A 24602-nucleotide genomic window follows, 5' to 3' on the forward strand; every position below is an offset into this window, starting at 1 on the left:
ACAAACTGCACCTTGGAGAACAAGAAACAGAATGGATTCAAAAGCCAAGGGGTCTAGAGCTGCAGGAGAACAGCTCATCAAAAGCAGCATTACAGTTTGGTGAAAAGTTTATGTACTGTATATATTGGGCAAGAGATGTGTTCATACAACTCCAAAAATTTGCTGAGCTATTGAAAATGGAGTTGTCCTGAAGAACAATTTTATGTACATTTCAGAATGCCTCTGTGCCACTGGGAAATTCATCTAATTTTTCAGTGGGATTTTTATTCTCCATAGCAGTTTTTTTCTGATCTAAGACTTCCCCACACCATCAATTGTAGCGCAATGTGTGAAATTTGTCTGCCACGGGATTTTCAATCTCACAGGTGAGAAAAACAACAGTTCTTATTCGCAGGACATTCAACACTTACCATCTTTATTCCCCTGCAAATGTGCTACTTAAATGTGCCAAAACTCAGACTGCTTTCTTTGTCCTGACTGAGATCTCCGACCTCCTATGACTTGAAATATAATACAAGTGTGTGTCTGGACTGCTTTGTCTGTGGATGTCAGGGTCACAGTCACCCTCAGCTTCCTAGTGTCAGGATTATTCCAGGCTATTGCCACTGCTATTTCCCTGAATTAGAGCAACATAAAGGAGCACAAACTCCATAATCAAGGAAAGGACCTGGGAGCAGGCAGAGAATGCAGAACAAGCTTCCCAAAGTACAGCCACTCATAGATTGCACTCATATCTTCACCGACTCCTACCTAGTGACCTCCTGCCAAGAGCACCTGAAGGGTCTCCATGGTCCCCATTCACATAGGATATGCCTCATGGAAGTTTTGATCTCCTAGAATTTCTTTCCTGAGGTATAGAAGTCAAAATTATTGAGATTAAGTTAAAACTGCAAAGGACTCTCATCACACTTTTCAGAGCACTGCATTGTTTCAGGTCTCCATATCTTATATATGCTTAAAATTGGATTGCATTGCCATATTTTTGTGCACCATGTAATCCAATTCTATGAAAAAATGAAAATCTGGAATTTACCATTTACGTTGTAAAGTTCATGATTTTTATTCCAGGGTCTGATAAATGGAGAATTCCAGATGAGTGCAGTGACACTGCATATCTGGATACCATTTTAGGGATAGTCATTGATGTAAGAACAGGGAACAAGATCCACAGGTCCCCTCTGAAACCTGCTTCTGAGCAGACTAAAGCTACCACCCAAGCACTGCTCAGAACCCAGCTCAGTCAGGTATCCTTTAAGTACTTTACTTCCCCACCTTCCCCTCAGGCCTCCAGAGCCAGTGAAGATCCCCATTCTCTCCCCAAACTTGTGACCCTTGGCCAGCCAAACCCACCTTCCTTATCTCCTAACCAATCCCAACATATGATAACCTGACCCATCTCCAAATAACAATCAATCCCCATCCTTGAACACTGATGCCCATCTACACTAATTAGCACAGCTAGCCCAACTACATCAACCAACACCACCACCCCCCACTCCCCACTTGACAACCTACAAACCTCACCACTCTACTTAACAGCCAGATCCATGACCCTCTTGAATTTATTTCCCATAGCACCCCCTGGATCTGACCCTGATTCCAGACTGGTTTCCTTTATGCACTCCACATGGGTGGAATGTCTGAGGGATAGATCTAACCTTGCGCAAGGCCTATTCTGTAAAGCCTGAGAATGCCTTTGTGGCTATTATATGAACTAAACATCTGGGGTCTGCTGCCTTATTGCTGGTTAATATACCTTTGCAAGCACCAGCAAAATTGGAGGGCCTAGTAGCACTAGAGAAAGTGCAAGAAAGAACAGTACCAGAATTGAGAAATTATAGTTGTAGAGGAAGATTGAACAGGTTGGGTCCTGTTTCAGTGCTCTTATATTCAATTTAGTTTTATGTAAAATTAAGACTATTTTTTTGACAATAGGCAATTTTGGACTTCTGAAGAACCAGCAAGTCCTGCTGCTATTTTATATTGTTTACCGCTGTTATATGTTTCAATGTAGGATTGATATAATTATGGCTTTTAAGAAGATTGAAGGAAGGAATGGACAAGCTCTAGTAAAAATATTATCTCTGGATAGGTGATCCAAAACAAAGAAGTGTCAGCATAAGATTAGAGCCATGTCATTACCAGCTTAGATCAGAAATCAGCTTCTACACCAGGACAAAAGAAATCTAAAATAAATTTCTCCCAAAAATGTGTAGGTGCTTAATGAGTAGTACATTTACAGACTGAGAAGGAAGGTTTTAGTAGGTAAATGCATCACAATATGAATCTAAGGTGGGTAAAAAGATTGAGACATAGTCAAATGATGACGACATCTCCCAAACCCCTGACCTCTAACTACAGAAAAGACATGAGCGTCAAGTGCATGGGAATACCACTGCCTGCAGTTTCCCTATAAGTTGCCCACTTGTTTTGGAAATACTGTATATTGCCGATCCTTCATCCCAGAACTCCCTCCCCAAGAGCACTGTGGGAGTACCTTCAGCAGAAGAACAGCAGGGCAGTGGTTCAAAAAGGCAGCTCACCACCACCTCAGAGTCATGGCCTACAGCAGGGAAACAGGCCCTTCAGTCCGCCATGTCTGCACCAACCATCAATTGAACCCATCTACACTAATCCCATTTTTTTCCTCTCATCTCCATCAACTACCCCCTACCCCGGATTCTCATGCCACCCTTACAACAATAGGAGCAATGTAAAATAGCCAATCAACCTACCAACAAGCACATCTTTGGGATGTGGGAATAAACAGAAGCACGCGGGGCAAACTCCTGCAGTCAACGAGAGATTGAGGGATGGGAATGAGACAAATGCTAAGTGGAGGAAGTGTAATGGAGAGCAAGAGAACAGTGAAGATGAAGAGCAGGAAAAAAGTGAGGAATTAGTTAGGAAGTTATTAGGAATGATGTAACCACATTAAAGAATAAAACAATTCAATAGGCACCCAAGTATAGGCTGCAATGGAAAAGGGGCCTTAAGGGGTGGTAACTACTGATAAAATTATATCCAGCAATAGTGAAATGGCAAAAAAGTATTAAATAATTTTACTTCAGTAGTTACAAGGGAGACAAATTATGACACTGGAAGCTAAGGTTAAAACTGATAAAATCATATTTAATTCAAAAAGAGAAATATTAAATAAATTAATCAAATTCAAAGAGGATTAAACCCCTGATTAAAAAATTGTATCTGCCCATTTAAGAGATAGCAAAGGCACTATATACATAAATAATAATTTGTTTGTAAAGGGTATAATGCCAGTGGATTGTGGATAGCTAACATAATACCTACATTATCTAAACGTCTGCAGACTGGTTGCTTCTCATTGACTAAACAAAATGGAGAAAATAAGAAGTAATCAAAATATTACTATAAATAGTCAACCTCACTGAATTCTTTGCAGCAATGGCAGGTAGAAAGGGAAACAGTAATGTTGTAGATTTTCAACTGGTAAGGTCATAACTAAGAATGAGCATTTCTGTAATAATAAGTAATTAAAAATATTAAAATTAAAGCAAAATAATTTTAATAAGATAACAAACCTTGCCTTTGCTACCGCATTGTTTTCTGGATAATCTCCACTGAAATCAATATGGTCTTGCACTATGTCAAGCATGCAGAGTCCAGTGATAGAGCAAACTGACAAATTCCATCTTTCAAATTTACTAGATTGTCCCCAAATTCTATATTTGACAACATATACATGGAAACCCAGGGCTTGCTACCAAGAAGAGAGAAGGGAATAGAGAGCCATGCTGAAGGAGGTGAATAAGGAAGAATGGTAGAAGGTTTGAGTGGAGCATAAGTATCAGGATGGGGCAAATAAACTGTTTCGATCTAATTGATTGGCATATAAGCCTTGAAGATCTCAATGGCTTTTCATTTCCCTGTGGCGCTATGATATTGTGGATCTCTTTGTGATCCAGCAATTCCTTCAAACTGTTTATTCATGTTTCTTTCTCCTGCTGTACAGCTCGAGCATCCTCCACCCCTGTACTAACATCTATTAAATAGTCTCATTGTGTCAGATTATATCCTTACACTCTGCTTCAGAGAGTGAATTGTACCTCATTGTGCATAGTCCGGTGGGTGCTTTACATGTTGTTATGTTGTCCTATATATTTGCAAACATTTTGGCAAATCTTGCTCTATTAAAAAGTGGGAGCATCAAATACGTGCAGGATTGATTCAGTTTCTTATAACTCCAGGTGACTGCACATATTTTCAGTTTTCCACTGGTAAAAAAAATTATCATACCCAAATGCATGTTTTCTAAAGGGATGCTGAGTCAATGTTCATCTGAAAAACTAAATAACTGAAATCCTCCAGCAAACTGAATAGATCCAAACAAGGATAGCAAAAAAAAAGCAAATTGTAAAGTCAATTGTGACAGAAAGCAATAAAAACTGCCTCTACTTAGTCTTCTCTGCTGCAGCATTAGTCAAGCTGGGTGTTGCTATTGACTACATGAAATCAATACAGGAACTGTTGGCAACAATGCAGTACTAAAACTCTAGAAAAACCACCTACTCTGGCTGCCAATTAGATCCAACACCATTTTCTCTTTTTAATCTGTTTTCAGCTACTTAATTGTCATTCCATACTCCAGTAAGTTCTTTGCCATGGCACCTAATTACTCCAGGAGTTTTACCTACTCCAAAGCTCCTGGTATTTTCACTCTTTGAAATGACAAATCATTTTTTAACTATATTCCATTTCTTAAGCAATGGTGTCTAAGAGAAGGATTCTAAGCAAATTTTCATAATTGCATGTACCTGAAGGAACTGAGGTCTAGGTTCCACTTTGTCAGTCGTGAAATGCATGAAATGATAGCTGTTTAGAGGTGATAACCAGATGATTCATCCTGAGAATTTTTTTAGGTAGCCCTTGTGACTGAAAGGAGGTATAAAAATGTAAGCTGTTGTTGGGCCGTTGATTTTTGGTCCATCTGGTGGAAATAATTATATTACAACTATGTTATGGTCATTATTGAAATCAAAATAATCAGAATAATATGCATTGACATTTATTGTAATTCACAGTTGCACTTTTAACTTTTCTCAACTATTAATGCAGCTGCCTCTTTGAACCAGTGAAGAATTCATGAGAGTTAAGATTAGCCACATTCTGACCCACATTAAATTGGGATCTGTTTGTTGCGGAACAATATCAGGTTTCCTTGTGGCAATTGCCTTAACTTAAATTTATCAACTTTTATGTTCAGTCCGACATTCAAAAGTGTGGCACAGTAACTGATGCCCAAAAATAGATACACTGGAACCAGTCACTGTGGCTGAATGGTTGAACTAGAGACATGCCTGCTTTGGGTCTGGGAACTTTTATTGTTAGGTGACCCTAAGGTCCAAATGGACAGTGTTGATGCCAGTTGTACACAAGTGGATCCGAAGTGAGGGAGCGTTGCAGTACTATTCCAGAGTTCACCCAGAGCCCCAATGTTCCTCACTTAGTATCAGAAAATCCAGTTCAAATCCATGGAGTTCCTGGACCCTCCTGGATGGATGTCTTGCTGGAGTTTTTGATCATGTGACCTTTGAGCAAGTGATACTTATCATGTGTTATTCTTTCACAACACAATTCATGTTAAAATTGGACATGTAATGTTCGGCAATTATTTGCAAATGTTGTTACATTTAGCTTAGTGAATTGTCTTAGGATCAACAAGTGCTGAATGAAGTATTTCAGTCACTTGGGTTTGTAGAGCACAAAGATTTCAGCTGGATGAATTATAACATAACAATATGTGAAAACACATCTGGATAATCCATTTACTGAGCTCTTTTTGGCTTACTCGTGATGAATTTTTTTCTCTAAGAGATCACCTTCCACTCTTCCTAAGTCCTATAGATTCTATGGATCACATGTGTATCTCTCAAATTCCTCATTTCTCCTTCAGATTTTTCCCCCAAAATGGACTAAATATCACAAGGTCCCTCATGCTAGGGTGGTCCAGAAGATTAATGGGATCCATGGTTTGTAAGTTGAATCCAAAATTGGCTTGGTCATAGAAGACAGTGTATAGTGTTAGAGGGGTGTTTTTCTGACTGGAGGTCTTTGACCAGTGTGTTCAGCAAGGATCAATGCTGGGACCTCTGTTGTTTGTAATATATATATTAATATATATATATATTAATGATTTGAATGAACATGTAGGTGGATTAATTGGTAATTTTGCACATGACATGAAAATTGGTGGAGTTGTGGACAGCGAGGAAGGTTGTCAAAGGATACAATGAGGACACAGATCAGTTGGAATGTTGGGCAGAGAAATGGCAGATGGAATTTAATCTGCATAAGTGTGAGGTGTTGCATTTTGGGAGGTCAAATGCAAAAGGATATAGTAAATGGCAGGCCCCTTCAAGAATGGATGTACAGGGGGGCCTTGGGATGCAAGACCATAGCTCCCTGAAAGTGGCAACACAAATGGATTGGATAGTAAAGTAGGCATGCGACATACTTGCCTTTGTTGGTCAGGGTGTGGAGTATAAACGTCAGGAAGTCATGGTTCAGCATATAAGACTTTGTTTAGGCCACACTTAGAGTACTGCATGCAGTTATGGTCGCCACACAATAGGGAGCATGTGGATGCTTTGGATAGGGTGCAGAAAAGGTTCACCAGGATGTTGCCTGAATTGGAGTGTATTAACTATAAAGCGAGCCTGGACAAACTAATCCAAAAATGGGCCAGAGTTTTTTTTTAAAACCACAACCAAAACAGTTGATTAAAAAGAAGAATAAGAATGTTACAAGGTGGAAATACCAGATGTTCATAAAATCTGGGTTATACGCAGCCTTTTTCTCAATTCTCAATGCCAACTCACAGGAAACATATTATTTCTGTAAATAGACTCAAGAACCCAATGAATTAAAAAATAGAACATGATTAGAATAGAATAGCATGCCTTAGGGACAACACTTTATCATGACATTTTGTATGGACACCAAGTCCATCAGGTTAAATACTTAGTCAAATTTCCTCACAAATGAGTTAGTTATATGGAAACAGAAATGCACTGCAAGTGAACTGGGGAAAGAATATTTCATTTTCACAATGCTAATTCTGCATCAATGACAATAGAATTAAAAAACTTTATGTTTCCTCTGCAGCATTTGAAATGAGCCTCTGATAAACAATTAAATAGAAAAGATGCCCATGAAGCTCCTCTACCCTGTCTCCAGCAGAACCAAGCAGTCAAGGATAGAACTTAGAAACATTTAGACTCTACAGCCAATGTGCAGAAATACTTATGGCTAAGGTATTAGAAATTCCCTTTTGCATAACAGTTAATATCCTTTACCACAATGACTCACCACTACCTGTTCACATTTACTGTATCTACATTGATTTCTTTTGAAACTGTAAGCACCTTAAGCACTCAAACAAATTTCATCATTTAAATAATCACTCACTGCATAGACATCTTTGTTTCATGTCCCTTAATACCTTTGGTAAAAATCAGAGACAAAAATCCACTTTCAGATGCTGTGCTAAATGTGAATTTTGAAAACAGAGCAATACACACAACTTCTGCAATGTTCCCTGCTTAGTATAGTATATTTAGGTTCTTCTTGTACTGGAGTCATAGAGTCATAAAGCACAGAAACAGACTCTCTGGCCCACCAAGTTCATGTCGACCATTGTACTTACCTATGCTAGTAAATTTACCCAAATTTGGTCCATAGCCTTTTATGCCTTAGCAATTCAAGTGCTTGTCTAGATACTTCCTCAATGTTGTGAGGGTACCCGTCTCTCCCACCTCCAGGTAGATTTCAACCACTGTGTGTGAAAAGATTCCCTCTCAGATGCCTGCTAAGCATCCAACCTCTTACCTTACATCTATGCCTTCTTGTCTTCAACACCTCCAACATGAGAAAAAATTGTTACTATCTACTCCCCTCATAATTTTGTATTCCTCTTTGAGGACATCCCTCAGCCTTCTCTGTTCCATGGAAAACAAACCCAGCCAATCCAATCTCTCCTCATAACTGAAGTACTCCAATCCAGGCAACATCCTGGTGAATCTCTTCTGCATCCTCTCCAGCGCGACCACATCCTTGCTATAGTATGGCAAATAGAACTGCACAGGTGTGGCCTTAATACAGTTGTTTCATGATATTCCTGCTCTTATATTCAATGACCGGCTAATGAAGGCATGCATTCCATATGCCTTCTTCACCACCCTATCTATGCTGCCACTTTCAGGGATCTGTGGACTTGTACCCCTAGGTCCCTCTGTTCGTCAACTCTCAGCAGAGCCCCATTATTTACTGTGTATGAGCTACCATCATTTGACCTTTCAAAAGACATCAGTTCATACATGTCAGGATTAAACTCCATCTGCCATTGCTGTTCCCAGCATTCCAGTGATCAATATCATGCTGTAGCCCAAGAAAATCCTCCTTGCTATCTACAACACCCCAATCTTTCATGTCATCTGCAAACTTTCTAATCATGCCTCCTTCATTCACATCCAAGTAATTAAAGTATATCACAAACATCAAGGTTCCCAGCACCGATCCTTGTACTTTTCAGTTGATTATAACAAATTAACTTGGACGAGCAGAATCAGGGGAAATAAGTCTGCTTACGGTAGCAGATATCTCTCAACTCAACCCAAAGTAATGATACAATGTTGTTCAATCAAACATGTGACACAATTTTTTTCCAAAAATATACTTTGTTCATAAAATTTTCTATTCTACAACACATGACATTTACCTGTCATCATTCACTGTTCTGAGCACATCATTTCCATTGTTTATAATATTTACTCTAATGCCAACCTGGCATTAATCTTTGATTCCCAAACATTCCATCAGCATTATATTTGACAGGTTGTTAAACAGGGCTATGTTCTCAAATGTCCAGTAGCGGGAAGACCTTCAACTGTGCTCTTTCCCCCATAGACTCTTTGTAGTGGCTCCACCATACTTCAGTGTATCCCTCAGTCCTGTATCCCACAGTACACAATTTCTCATGGCACCAATGACTACCCCACCAATGACTACCCCCACCAATCCACTATAACCAAACCAGAACCCACACCGCCCACCCAAGTCCCAGTGCCAGCCACGACTCCAGACTCAGACAATTTCCACTGTGCACTCTGAACTGGTGTAGCAGGTATCAGAAAAACCTACATCAATAATACAATAGCTTAAGCCTAGTGCACCACTGAACTTCCTAGCAGCAGGTGCAAAATGAACGATTCATTGGCCTGCCCAACAGCCACTGTTTAACGCACTTTCAGCCCTGGTTCCTTCTCAATAGGTAAAATGGAGAGTACAAAGTCAGTTCATAATTTTGTAATGGAGCATTAGGTTCCACCAAAATACCAGGTGGTCCCTGGAGGACATTTGCCGCAAAATAAAATACAGGAGATGCTTTCAAATATCCTACTGGTGGATGGGAAGAATAGCCAGACATTGTGGGAATAAGACAAACTGTGGGCTGTAAATCTGAAATAGCCACCAACAAATCCATTGAGAATTTAATCAACTTCTTTACTCAGATAACAGAGTATGAAACTTCCTACCACATGGAATAGTTGAAGTGAACTGCATGGATGCATTTAAGAAAAAGCAAGATAAATATGTGAGGAACCAAGGAATAGAAGAGCATGTTGATGGTGTGAGATAAAGCAAGGAACAGTGTGAAATCAAGCATGGAAGATTGAGGCTCATGTAAATTCTGTTATGGACCAAATGGCCTGTTTCTCTGTTGTATATTCTATGGAATTATGGATCTTCACATGATTAGAGAGGAACTGAATAAATGAAACAGTTTAAGTGTTTGGCAAGGGAGGGGAATATGAAGGAAAAAGAGGGTAAGGGGTATTTTCTATTTCACGCCAGCAAACACATAATATATGAAGGTATTTAAGTAATCAAATTTTTACTTAAAAGCAGACCTTAATCAAACATAATTGTTAATTTATAATTGTAAACAAACACAAACCATTTTAACTAAAGGAATAGGGTATGCACCTACTTCATTAGCAATGTTATTGCAACACAGCTTTCATTCAATTGATGGTATGGTTTAAGTCATACTATTTTTGTTTAGCTACATCATTAAATTGAAATCTATCAATGAGTAGCATGCTGTTCATATTAAAGGTCAGTAAATGACAGGAGCAATCCTGTCTGTCCAGAGCAGAACTGCTATAACTGTCATTATTTCTAAAAAAGACTGCAGGAAAGGCTAGAGATGTGGCAGAAACACTTCTTTGGAACAGTAAAGATCCAGTGGAATGTTCTGAGAATAAACGGCAACATAACAATGAGTGAAGCAACTGACGCGAGAAGTGGGAGGAGCTGTCACAAAGGAGCCGGTGAATAGATTGATTGAGCCACATTTGCTTCAAGAATTCAATAGGCAGCCTAAAAAAAGGCTTCACATTTCAAAATAAGAGCATTTCTATTTGCTGTTTTGAAGGGACTGGACGTCATTGCATATTTTAAAATCTGCATGCATTCCTATTCCTATAATAGCTGGAGTTGTTATAAAAGAAATCCAAGAAAAGTTCAGTAGCATTAGGTGACCTAACTTATAATATTCTGTGATAAAACTAAAATTGCAATTCGGTTAAATCTAGGCATGGTTTAGACATTCTAATCCATCTTTACACTGCATCATTAATTCATAATTGAACAGTGGGGTGCTGTGATTGTGTGTTCATATTTCCACTCATATTAGATCCCTGCACACAGTTACAGAACTCCACTCCTGCACGGAACATTTTAAGAATGCTGTCAATTCCAAAACAAAACTTTTTTTTAAGAACTCTGCCCAGCAGAATTTTAAACTTTGTAACTGGACTTAACACCACACTCTAGTGAGGTGATATTGACTCATGACCTGACCTTGAATGGCAGCAAAAAAGAAATTAATTGTCAATAACACACAACTGATAGTAAAATCTACATGCTTAAGAACTTATTGGCTGGACAGTACAGTTGTTAAAGATAGCATAATGGAAAGTATGCATTCAAAAAATGATACACAATTCATGTAGGATTTGTAAACAACTTTCCATTAGATCAGAAAGCTGCTATCAATAGTTTCTTTTGAAGAACTGCGATAACAACGAGTTACACAAATCAACCAACAATAAATGTGGCAAAAGGTATCCTTAAAACATAACTAAAATGTAATTCTGATAAGAATACCACAGATAAATTGTATTTGGTGCATAATATCAACATTGCTATTTAGCTTTACATGAATTGCCATATAAAACCATTGCAATATAGTGATGGTTAAAATTAATGGATTCATGCCATACACTGTATGAACAAGTGTAATTTTTTAAAGAATTCTTATAAAAGCTTGGGTAAGTATATATTTAAGACATATATGGCAGAAATTATATTTGGAGAAATATAGTTATGGCAGGAAAATATCTGGAGAAATCTCCCAAAGTGATTTCCAGCAGCAGGTCTCCATATACAGCATTGTTAAGTTCAGCTGCATTGTATGGAATAGATATGTAGTTTTCAGAGGAAAAATTGGAAATATGTCTGGCCTGGGCTATCTTCGTCACTTCCACATCTGCTTATGGCAACAGGGTAAACAAAGGCATAAGCTGGGAAATACAACAGACAAAAGAGAAGTCAGTGGGGTGGGAAAATGTAAATTGGTAAATTGTTTTATTATCGTCACATGTACCAAGGTACAGTGAAAAACTTGTCTTGCAAACCATTCATACAGATCAATTCATTATAACAGTGCAATGAGGTAGTACAAGGTAAAACAATAACAGAGTGCAGAATAAAGTGTTACAGTTAGAGAAAGTGCAGTGCAGGTAGACAATAAGGTGCAAGGTCATAATGAGGTAGATTGTGAGGTCAAGAGTCCATTTTATCGTACTAGGGAACTGTTCAATAGTCAGATGTAATGAGATTTAATGCTAAAAAAGTCATCTATTATAAGTGAGGAGATCCTATATTGATACAATTAAAGAAAGCAAACTGAATACGCCAATAAACTGCATATTGCATTTGAGGGTCATTCAGTATGTCCTCCAATGTAGACTGATTAGCAGAGAGACTCTTATTTTGGTGAGGGAGTAAATGATATAGTGCTGTAATGACAGATCAGTCATTCACCAAACGTCATCTCCTCCCTGCCTGTGCAATATACCAGCACTAACTTTCAAAGTTTAACTTCTCTGTTAATAGCTGTACTAAAAGGTCTCTCATAGTGCATGTATCAAAGTACTTTACATCCCACAGAAAACTCAAATTAAGGTAAGCTTAACCAACTGATTTTTTATTTGGTGAGACAATGAGTGCAAAATCAAATCCTGTCAAGGCAAAACTGGATTTTTATTTTAAAATACATAATTTAATCTTAGAAAATGTAAATGTTAGTGCTTAAACAATGATTTAAGATTTAATTTTTAGAAATCTTTGATACCTTTGATTGCTCAGTGTCTAGATATGGTTCCCATGAGATGGCTTTCTAATTACATTTTATAAATTACGACATTGTTGGGTTCAAGAAAATTTAACTTCATTAACAGTCCTTAAAGCATATTTTCATTTTCCACAGGCAAAGATTTTTGGCATTTACTTTTTCACAGGCTTCTATTTAATCTTTTCCATTCAGATTTACACTAAAAGCTCAAAAAATAAGGAATTAAGTGAAAAGCTAGTTTTTTATTTTACAGATTTACGAAGAAGTACACTTGGAGGTTGCAAAAATATACTTGCATTATTGGGAGCATGATATTTTAAGTTTAGAAAAGCAATTCTGATATTAATACCAGATTGTTAAACTTAACTTCATCTCAGAGCAAGACACAAATTGCCTTCCTTAATTGAAAAGACAAAATATATTTTAACAATTAGCAAAATATCACATACATACAAGAAATCAGAAATCACAAGCCCATTTAATTATGTGCCTACCGCCTGAAGATTTGGGTGTTATAGAGAGAATGATTACAGAATCACTCCAGAAAATATTTATACTTATAATAGTTAAAATAAATACTACAGTTTCCTATACCAGGCTTTCATTAAAAAGGGAGGTTTTTTTAATTCTGGAGATTATGGAAGTTTAATATGCCATGAGATCATTAGTTCTGTACTGGCATCTTGCCAGCAAACTGTGGTACTTTGGAACAGATGATGTCATGGAAGTGACAGGAACTTCCATTAAAATTCTTCCAAATTTCTTTTCCCAGAAAAAGAACTGAGTTGGACAAAATATATCCTCAGGTACTTCACTAATCCCAGAACAAAAAGATTATATCATGGAAGAAATAAGATCAGAATCAAAAGGCTCAATTTTATTTTATGTGGCCAGGTAGAAATGAAAATAAAATGCCCCTTGCAAGAACCTCTGCACTCCTATCCACCCCCATTATAATAAAACCCGGGTATTTTGAGTCATGTATGGAGGGGGTCATGAGTACTGGAATGTTAGATGCTGAAGTCATCCATTCTGACATAATTTTATTTGAAAATAAGTGAATCATGGACTGTGTCCAATTTGTCAGCAAAAGCTCTATAAGTAAATTTGATGTTCTCCTACCCTCGGCTCCCCAGTCCTCTCCTCTAATTGTAACCCTCCAGAACCCACCCACCTTCTACTTGTTGGGGACCACTTTCCTTTGGTGCATGGCCATGGTTTGCAGCATTCAATTCTTTTTTGCTGTCTGTCTTTCCAGCCAACTCTGGGCAAGAGTCAGCAAGAGAAATTTAAATGAAGCCCAGATGTTAAAGGTCTAGAAGTTTAACTGTTCATGAAAATATTGGCTACAATAGGGTTGGATTAGGACATACACCAGTTTCGTTGGGGTCACGAGGGGAGTGTTTTGCACATGTCTGTAACATTCAAAGTGCAAGGAAGGAATGGAATTCTGGAGCCTTCAACAAGATTAAGCAACTAACTGTGCATGCTTTGGGAGCTGCATGCAAGTTTACTTGTAAGATGTTGCTTCAAGGCTGAAGCTGTTAAATCAACAGTTCTTAACTGGAACTGGCAATATAAGTATTGGAGTGATTGATGTTAAGATGGCTGACACAGGAATGAAAAGAATAGCCACGCCACTTCTCCACCATTCAAATGGACTTTGGGGTGGTGCGCAAGTGTACAAACTTGCAAAATATTTACCTGCTATTATGACTTGATAGGAGCTTAAAAGTTCAGTTACATTTCATTCAATAAGGCAAAATATTTTCAATAATTTTTTTTACAGATAGCTTAGCACATAAAAAGTTGATGGCAATCTGTCCATCCTTGGTCTAATGAATCTGCAGCGCACTCCCTCATGGTAAATAAATCCTTTCTTTGGTAAGGAGATTAAAATTGTACACAATATTTCAGTTTCAATGTGGCGCTATACAACTGAATTAAGGCTTCCTTACTTCAGTATTCAAATGCACTTGGTATAAATGCTAAGATAACGTTTGCCCCTTCACCACTTGCTGCACCTGAATATTGGCTTCAAGCAAGTTTTAATAGTAGCTTATCACGATACTTTTTAAATGCTGCAATTCACTACTTAAATTTTACAATAAAAAATGTAATGCATAGTGGTAGCAATCATTTTCATCTCTTAAAATCTAAAGGCCCTTGGATGGATGAAAGCCAATTAAAGAGACTAATGCAATGGTCTGCAAATTGATTTTTTTAAAAAGTCACATCTAAGAAATAATTGTAGCCTATTGAAACCAATGGCCCTAATATTAATGGAGGGGATGCACAGTGGATAGGGAGAATATAGGGCTGTGTATCTGGCAAGGATGGGGATATGGAGAGTCAGAAAATCTGAATGGTACAGATTCGTTCATGTAATTATTTGCAGACTTCAGCTCAACACCATTAAGACAGCCTGTCTCAACATTTTAAAAAAATGGCTAATATGGCCCCTCAAGCTTGCTCTGCTAGTCTGTAAGATTGACTGATCTGATCGTGGCCTCAACTCCACTTTCCTGCCTATTTCTCATCAGTCCGACTCCCCCATAGACCAAAATCTGCCCATCCTGGCCTTGAATATATTCAATGATTTATCTCCATACTTTCTGGGAAAGAAAATTCCAAAGGCTCTTGACCCACACAAGATATTCCTCAACGTCTCTTCTTTACAGGGTGATCTTTTATTCTGAAAATATGCCCTCTATGTCCAGATTCCCCCATTAGAGAAAATGTGCCCTAACAAGTCCTCTCAGAATCTTTTATATTTCTATAAAATCAACTTTCACTTTTCTAAACTCGAAGTTTAAAGGCATAACCTATTTCATCTTTCCTCATAAGTCAATACATTTACTCTAGGAATCAGACTAGCAAATTTTCTCTGAACTACCTCCAATACAAGTATATGTTTTCTAAAGTAGGGGAAACAAGACTGTTTGAATATTTTAATGTGGCTTCCTCAAGTCCCTCTACAGTTTCAGCAGGCCTTACCCATTTTATTTCTCCATCCCCTTTGCAATAATGTCCAACAATCTACAAGCCTTCCCAACAGCTTCAGACTATTTCATTCACTTTTCCTGAAGCTTATCATGGGTGAAGTGGGATACATTTTTAGAAGCTGCCGAAGTGCCTGAGGTCAGCAATTTGGCACAGTACTTCACTGGGCAATCATGACAAACCAGGCAATATAACATAGCTACCTAAAGGATCCTTAAAAGCCTTCCTTAGCCCCCCTCCCCAAAATAGAGAAACAGTTTCTAAGAGGATTGGACACAAATATCAGATGAGTCATGATACTAAAAGGGAAAGAAGATCACGCAGAAAAATAAAAAAAATCCCAAAAATTATGGAGAATCGAAAAAAACTGCAGATGCTGACATAAACAAAGTTCTGAAAATAGTGAACAGGTCAGTCACCATCTCTTATGAAGGAAATAGAGTTAACATTTCAAATTGATGATCTTTTAACTATACAACTTCCTGAAGAATGAACCTCTTGTCAAAAGATGGGACAGTCCTCGTCAGAGCAAACCAGATTTTCACTTCTGGGGCTTTCCCATCTCTTTCTGGAAAATGTTGAATTGATTTAATAAAGACTTTTTTTATTCCACAAGAGAGGAAGCTTTCCTTCAGAAATGATATTGCAGGCATTTGTGCCCCTTTGCACCGTGTTCACAACAGGGGATGCAAATCATGCTGGGCATCTTCGATTATACTTTAAAGAGGGGACCTTGGAAAAACCAGATGAAAGCACGGAACATACCCTCACAGTTCCTTTGGAAGGCAATGCCCCAGGAGTGGAATTGTCAAGTTAGCTGTACTACAAATGTGAAAATTAGCATATTTATTGAAAACCTGATCATGCATAACATTTCTGTTGCAAAGTAGTCCTGTATTTATCTGCATTAGAATCAATATTTTAAATAAGTTTCTTTAAAAATTATTTTCCTTCTTCTGTCCAGTCAGCCATTACAGCAGAATATCAAGCATCATTCTCCATCCAATTTGCAAGACTTTCACCCTCAGCTAAAGGGCATCCGACAAAAGCAGAATATCGTCTTTCTTGGGGCATACCTACCAGTTTCTGTCCAACAAACATCTCCTGATCCAACACCTCAGCCTAAGCTGGAGACAAGCCAACAAGTAACTGCTATGAATGTGGCCAAGCTTTCTTCAGAACCAGCGCATCGATCAAGTTTCAACTATGAGCGGCCAAGTGATTTCATTCAATCACAGACTAAGTGCCAACCAAAGTTCCTATCTCTGACATCGGAGGTCACTGGAAGTCCATTACCTCAGCATCCCCCTGCAATGCAAACAAAATCTCACAGTGTTCATCAATTTTCTAATTCCTTCCAGCAATCACAAAGCCAAAACAGCCAGCAAATGTCTGCTTTATCATCAACATTAAGCTCTCCCATTTCTACTGCGTCTTCATCATTTGGCTCTAATAGAGAGTCAACTCCAGCACTTCCATTACCAACTCTTCGATCTTCTTTTTGTCCTCAGTCACCTCCTTACACTTCTTCTAAACAGAAATCCTCTCCCTTCACTCAGTCCCCTGCTGCCTTTCTCAGTTCAGTGCTTCCATCCCAATTTGCTCCTGTTCCAAAAACTGAAATGCAGCTGCCTAGTGAAGATATTAAGTAAGTATGAAATGCCCCAAAATGATCAGTCTGGTAAGATTTAAACTTCCTGTTCAAAGATTTCAATATCAACACATTTTTGCAATATATAGTCCTATGGAAAGCATATGATAATATTTAAATACTCACTTACTGACTCAGAAATAAAGATTAATTTAACCCTTAATCATTGCTCCTGTAATTTTCATTAGTTACAGATACCCCAGTGATTCTGGAAAGAAAATCAAGTCACCAAGGCCCACCAGTGATGAACAGATACAAGGCTCGAAAAATGCTGTCATTCAAGACTTGGAAAGAAAATTGCGGTGTAAGAATGGGCTTCCGCATGATGGGCATCAGGTACACAACTATATTGAGAATTATTTATGTTGAGTGCACTTTTCATTAGCGCTATTTCTAAACCAAATTCACTATTTGTATTGGCAATACTAAAGGTTATCGTTTGACTTTGAGTTTTTAAGATTAATATTGGTGAGTAACTCTATATCATCATCATCTATCCCAAGATTAACAAATGCCTGGAATCCAAATCAATGTGATATCCTGGAAGTGGAGACTCATGCCTTAGGATCTTCAAGAGCTGATATTACTATTTCAAACTCCAGTAGTTTTGAGAGATAACATTAATTTACAAGATGCATCTATTCAGTTTTGTTTATTTTAATTTTTTGGTGAATTGAGAGAATATTTTCTATCTGTTATTTTAATTTTTTTGTGAATTGGGAGAATATTTTCAATCTGTTTTACCAGCTTCACAGTTCTAATTATCAGATGTATTACTTCTCCATCTTTAAACTTAGTGCATCACTAATAAATGACTGGAGCAAATCTCAACTGCGTATTAGAAGTTCAGGAGTAGCTAGATATTTAATAGCCAAACTGGAGATTTGCTGATAACCAAAAAGCATAGAAAAATTTTCAACAGAAACTTGCATGGTATACAAACTACTAATCCTATCTGGGAAATTAGCTAGAAAAAAAGTGCTGGGCCAGTTGGTTTAAACGAAGCTTATTAACATGACAATTTACTTGATGTTAATAATTACATTTACAATGATGTTAATTCACCTCTCTCACACTGGAGGGCACAATAACTCTTCCAAATTGCTCCTATGAATACATCGTTGACATGTTCCTCAGCAAATGAGCCAAAAGAACGTGTGCAACAACCACTTCAAAAATTACTGTGACATAATATCCATGGAAATTGTTGTTTCCAAAGTCTATGAATCACTGCAGCTCTATGTATTTCTTACTTGACAATCTTGGTATTTATTCGTGTCACAGGCAATTTAAATAGGACACAATGTTCAAAACTACAAATATTTGAACTGAGCCAATAATTTGGCTCAAACTATTTTGTTGAATTTTCCAGACTTAGTGAAATGCATAATGTGCACATTCACGATCAGAACAGTTCCACATATACAGAAATTCATTTTTCTCCAAGCGTGCTTGAAAATAATGGCAAAAAGCATGTTACACATTTTTAAGAATGGTTCTCACAGTCATAGTGTCATACAGCATGGAAACAGGCCCTTCGGCCCAACTCGTCCATGCCGACTGTATTGCCCAGCAAGCTAGTCCCATCTGCCCGTGTTTGGCCCATAGCCCTCTAAACCTCTCCTATCCATGTACTTATCTCAATGACTTTAAAATGTTGCTATTGTGCCCACCTCAACCACTATTTCTGGCAGCTCATTCCAAATACACACCACCCTTTGCGTGAAGAAGCTGCCCCTGATGTCCCTTTTAAAGCTCTCGCCTCTGATCTTAAAACTATTGTTTTTGGCACCCCCTCCCTGCGAAAAAGACTATGTGCTTTCACCCTGTCTATTCCCCTCATGATCTTGAGGTCACCCCTCAATCTCCTAGGTTCCAGGGAATAAGGTCCTAGTCTACGCAACCTCTCCTTGTAACTCTGGCCCCCAAGTCCAGGCAATATCCTGGTAAATCTTTTCTGCACTCTTTCTAATTTAATAACATTTTTCCTATAACAGGGCGACCAAAACTGTACACAATACTCCGTGCGGCCTCACCAACGTCTTGTGTAACTGCAACATAACTTCCCAACTTTTATACTCAATGCCCTAACTGATGAAGGTCAGCGTGCCAAATGCCTTCTTCACCATCCTATATACCTGTGACACTGCTTTCAGCAAACTATGCTATTGCACTCCTAAGTCCCTCTGTTCTACAACACTCCCCAGGGCCCCACCATTCACTGTAAAAGTCTTACCCTGGTTTGATCTCCCTAAATACAATACCTTGCATTTATCTGGATTGAAAGGCATTTGCCAATCCTCAGCCCACATACCGAGCTGATCAAGATTCCCCTGTAATTTTTCATAACCTTCTACACTGCCTGCAACACCACCTATTTTAGTATCATCTGCAAACTTACTACCATGCCTTGTACATTCACATCCAAATCACTTATGTAAATTACAAACAAAGGTCCCAGCACCGACCCCTGTGGCACACCACTAGACACAGGCCTCCAGTCCAAGAAACTACCCTCGACCATCACCCTCTGCTTCCTACCACTGAGCTAATTATGAATCCAATCTGCTATCTCCCCTTGGATCCCATGCGATCTAACCTTCCACACTAGCCTGCCATGAGGTGTCTTGTCAAAGGCCTTGCTAAAGTTCATACAGACAATATCCACTGCCCTACCCTCATCTACCCTCTTGGTTACCTCCTCAAAGTCATCCAAGAGATTTGTCAGACATGACTTCCCAAACACAAAGCCAAGCTGACTGTTCTGAATCAGACCCCATCTCTCCAAATGTTGGTAGATCCTGTCCCTCAGAATGCCCTCCAGCAATTTACCCATCACTGGCCTGTTGTTTCCTGACTTGTTTTTGCTATCCTTTTTAAACAATGATACCACACTTGTCACTCTCCAATCCTCCGGAATCTCACCTGTGGCCAGATATGAAGCAAAAGTCCCTGCAAGGGCCTCTGCAATTTCTTCTCTAACTTCCCATAAGATCCCATAATGCACAACTTCCTATTATACACCAGGTCAGGCCCTAGGGAATTTATCCACCTTAATGCACTTTAAGACCTCCAATACCTCCTCCCTGCTAATTTGTATACGGTCTAAGACACCACCACTCATCTCCCCCATTTCCTTAGCTTCCATTGTTTTCTCTACAGTTGAAACTGAAGAGAAACGTTCATTAAGAATCTCACTCCTACACTTTTTGTAGTCATCAAGAGATTCACTACTTCCCAGTTGCTTATGTGCAGTGAACATCTCCCTCTTTTTCTTACCAGAGCCTCAATATCTCTCATCAACCAGGGTTCCCGAAACCTGCCAGCCTTGTCCTTCACCCTAACAGGAACAATGCAGGCCCTGAACTCTTGACATTACACTTTTAAAGGCATCCCACTTGGCAGACACTCCTTTCCCTGCAAACAATCTCGCCCAATCAACCCCTGCAAGATCCTGCCAAATGGCTCCAAAATTTGCTCTGCCCCAGTTCAGGCCCTTAACCTGTGAACCGGTCTTATCCTTCTTCATAACTATTTTAACACTGACAGAATTATGGTCACTGAACCCAAAGTGCTTGCCAACAGACACTTCCGCCACTTGCCCTACCTCATTCCCCAGGAGGACGCCCAGTGTTGTACCCTCTCTAGTAAATGCCTCTATCTATTGAAAAAGGAAGCTTTCTTGGACACATTTCACAAATTCCACTGCATTCTAGTCTTTAACACTATGGTTGGCCCAGACAATATTAGGGAAGTTAAAATCTCCCTCGCTGCAATCTCTCCACATATCTGCTCCTCCGATTCCTGCTGACTATTAGGAGGCCTATAATACAATCCCATCAGAGTGACCATCTCCTTTTTGTTTCCATAATAGCCTCACTGCATGATCCCTAAGAATATCCTCTTTAATAACTGTTGTTATGTCCTCTTAATAAGGCAACTTTCCCCTCCTCTCTTACTTGTACTGCTGTCACACCTGTAGCATGTGTATCCTGGAACATTGAGCTGCCAGTCCTGCCCTTTCCTCAGCCATGTTTCTGTTGTGGCTATAATATCCCAGTTCCAAGAGCCAGACCATGCCCTGAGTTCATCTGCCTTAGCTGTCAAGCCTCTTGCATTGAATTAAATGCATTTTAAACCAATGGTCTTTTCTCTCCCTTTATTGTGCCCCTGTCTATCCTTATGACTAAATTTGCTCTCATTAGCTGCAGTATCATCCCCTGATTTCTCATAAGCCACTCTACTGCTCAGGGCCAGGCCCCATCCTCCTGCCACTCTACTTTAAACCCTCCGGAGTAGCACTAGCAAATCTCCCAGTCAGGATATTGCCACCCCCCCCCCCCCAAGTTCTGGTGCATCCCGTCACCCCTACCCCAGAAGAGATCCCAATGATCCAAGAACTTGAATCCCTGTGCCCTGCACCAGCTCCTCAGCCATGCATTCATCTGAGCTATCTTTCTATTTTCTACCCTCACTAGCACATGGCATTGGGAGTGATTCAGACTTTACTACTCTTGAAGTCCTGGTTTTTCAGTTGTCTCCTAACTCCCCATATTCACTGCACAGGACCTCATCCCTCTTTCTACCTATGACCTCTGGAGCCACTCCAAGACATCCCTGAGCCTGGCACCCAGGAGGCAAGACACCATCCTGGTGTCTCTTTTGCAGCCACCAGAATCTCCTGTCTGTCCCCCTAACTATTGAGTCTCATAGAACATAAAACATTACAGCCCATGATGTTGTGCTGACATTTTATCCTGCTCTAAGTTCTACCTAACCCTTCCCTCCCACAAAACCCTTCATTTTTCTATCATTCATGTGGCTATCTAAAAGTCTCTTAAATGTCCTTAATGTATCTGCCCCCACAACCTCTGCCGGGAGTGTGTTCCATGCACCCACCACTCTCTGTGTGTGAAAAAACAACTTACCTCTGACATCCCCTTTATACCTTCCTCCAATCACCTTAAAATTATACCCCCTCGTGTTAGGCATTTTCACCCTGGGAAAAAGTCTCTGACTGTCCATTCGATCTATGCTTCTTCTCATCTTGTACACCTCTATCAAGTCACCTCTCATCCTCCTCCTGTCCAAAGAGAAAAGCCCCAGCTCACTTACCCTATCCTCATAAGACATGCTCTCCAATCCAGGCAGCATCCTGGTAAATCTCCTCTGCACCTTCTCTAAAGCTTCCACATACTTCCTATAATGAGTTTCCTATCACTACCACTCTACCTGACTTCTCCCTTATCTGCTGACCCTCAGTGCCACCAATCTGGCTACTGCTGCTGTTCCCAGAAAGGTCACCCCCCCCCACCCCCAGCAGTATCTAAAGGGGTATGCTTGTTGCTGAGGGCAACGGCCACAGGACCCTGCACTGTCTGTCTCTTTCCCCTTACCTCTCCTGGTGGTCACCCAATTATCTGCAGCCTGCACCTTAGGTGTGGCCACCTCACTACAGCTCTTGTCTATGATGCGCTCAGCATCCCAGATGACCCTAAGTACATCCAACTCCAGTTCCAGTTCCTTCATGCAGTTAGTCAGGAGCTGCAGCTGGGTGCACTTCCGACAATTGAAGTCATCAGGAACACTGGCAGTTTACCTGGTTTCCCACATCCTGCAGAAGGAGCATGCCTCTGCCCTAACTGCCATCCTAACTACTTTAATAGGGAGAGTAATTCTAAGGAAAACCTTACCTGGATTTACCTGCTCAGCCTCCTCTCACCAAAGCCTCTTGAACCAAAGCTTCAACACCAATACTCAACCACAGCACTTACAGCTCAATCACGGCCACTCCCAAACATGGCTGCTCCAAAATTCTCATTGTAACAGTGATTTTTTTTTCAGGGGAAAAATGGCCTTGCCATTTTGGGGAACATAGTTCTACTGTTTCTTCAAAGAGGCAGTGAAACAGTTACATAAAATTAACTTTACACCTTTTCTTGCAAAAGTGGATACAAATACAAGCTTACCCCCAAAACATGCACATGCATTCCTCTGCCAGCAACTTTGTTATCGAGACAACAATGGCATCAATGAAAATAATATTGTTTTATTGGCGAGTTGAAAATCTGTTCAGGAAAACAGAACAGTTATAAACTGGGCAATAAAATTCTGTTGCTCAATCTAGGAAGCTGTACTTGATTTTGGAAACTAGAAAACAAAGAATAACACTTAAAGCTTAAATACAATGCAAACTTTACTCTAGCGATTAACATATGAAGAAAAGATGGCTCGCAGATTACTCGGACCAGAGAACGCTGCCTCTGTCCTTAATCTTCAAAGGATGGAAAATGAGCAGATCAGCGAGGTAAATCAATCACTCCTTTCCCTTCCATATGAGGTTTGATTTTGGTGAGTATGTAGAAATATTTCTGCTGGATGGAATTAACAAAGGAATGTCTCATAGTTTGATCATAGTTTATAATTATTTTGCTTACAATTTGATTGTGTTTTGTACACTCGTAAATACATATATTTAGGTACTGACCAAGTATACAAATTTTAATTATATTTACAAATTTATTATAAAGTTAACATATCTTGTCTAACTTAAGAAGTGTAAAATTATACAAATCTAATTATAAAGTATTCCTTAAAATTAGAACCTAAATTTAAAGAATATTTCCTAGAAGGGAACATGCATTTGAGTGTGACACAAACAGAACAATCGTGACATAAAAACCAAACAGAAAATCAGTTTGCAGTGAAATTGCCACAGACCACTTATGTGGCCTTAAATTATTCAGCTTGTGCTCCCATTCAAAGCTTTCAAGAAATATGTGAAAATCGGGATCCACATAAAACAGATTAAGCATCTGTGTCTGAATTTGGTGCTACCTGCATACCATTGATAAGTCAACAAACCATCCACCAAGTTAGAAGTGAATTCAGTAGAAGTGAAGAATTCAGTTATTTTCTAAAGAAATCTTTATTTTCACAGTAAAGCAGCAGAAGGTTTTTGCAGACTTTTAGCTTGAGCAACATTGTGGTTCTTTTTGTGGCTGCGTTTACAATTCTGTTATCTGATTGACAACAGGGGTGTCCTATTTGCAATCATGGGGTGCTACTGGGAAATATTGTGGCCAGAGTTCCAGCAGGAAAGACGCATGGCTCCAGGGGTAGCAGGCAAGGAAGAATAGCCACAGAATTCTTGCCTCAGGGTCTTCAGACATAGAACATCATGCCTACAGTTAAGAGAAGCCTTACCCAGGGAGACAGTGAAAGAATTGGATCACCTCTTGCAGGCAACTTCTGGAGTCAGTACATTCTAACCTAGATCTAAGTTACTGCTGGCCTGAATTACTTTTTTTCAAATTCTTCTTAGCTGTGGCTGTCACATGTCAGACTGCAGATTTTGCATGCACATGGTAAGTAACTGATGCATACTTAGCAGACAAAACACAATCATGATTTCTCCCATGGACAACCAGAAATAGTGATATTATTTGATTTGCACAAGTTACATGATTCTCCCATGTCCCAGATCATCAT

General features: G+C 39.2%; 1 protein-coding gene across 1 annotated transcript in view; it reads left to right on the forward strand.

The window, feature by feature from the left end:
- The first annotated feature begins 324 nt into the window (after positions 1-324).
- myot (myotilin) overlaps positions 325-24602 on the forward strand; it is a 44849-nt gene continuing 20571 nt past the window's right edge. Inside the window, exons 1-4 of the mRNA XM_052013575.1 lie at positions 325-365; positions 16425-17108; positions 17300-17447; positions 23317-23418. Of these exons, the coding sequence (XP_051869535.1) occupies positions 325-365; positions 16425-17108; positions 17300-17447; positions 23317-23418 (975 nt within the window). The remainder of the gene's footprint in view (positions 366-16424; positions 17109-17299; positions 17448-23316; positions 23419-24602) is intronic.

The sequence above is a fragment of the Pristis pectinata genome, chromosome 4, assembly GCF_009764475.1.
Source record: "Pristis pectinata isolate sPriPec2 chromosome 4, sPriPec2.1.pri, whole genome shotgun sequence".
NCBI lineage: Eukaryota > Metazoa > Chordata > Chondrichthyes > Rhinopristiformes > Pristidae > Pristis > Pristis pectinata.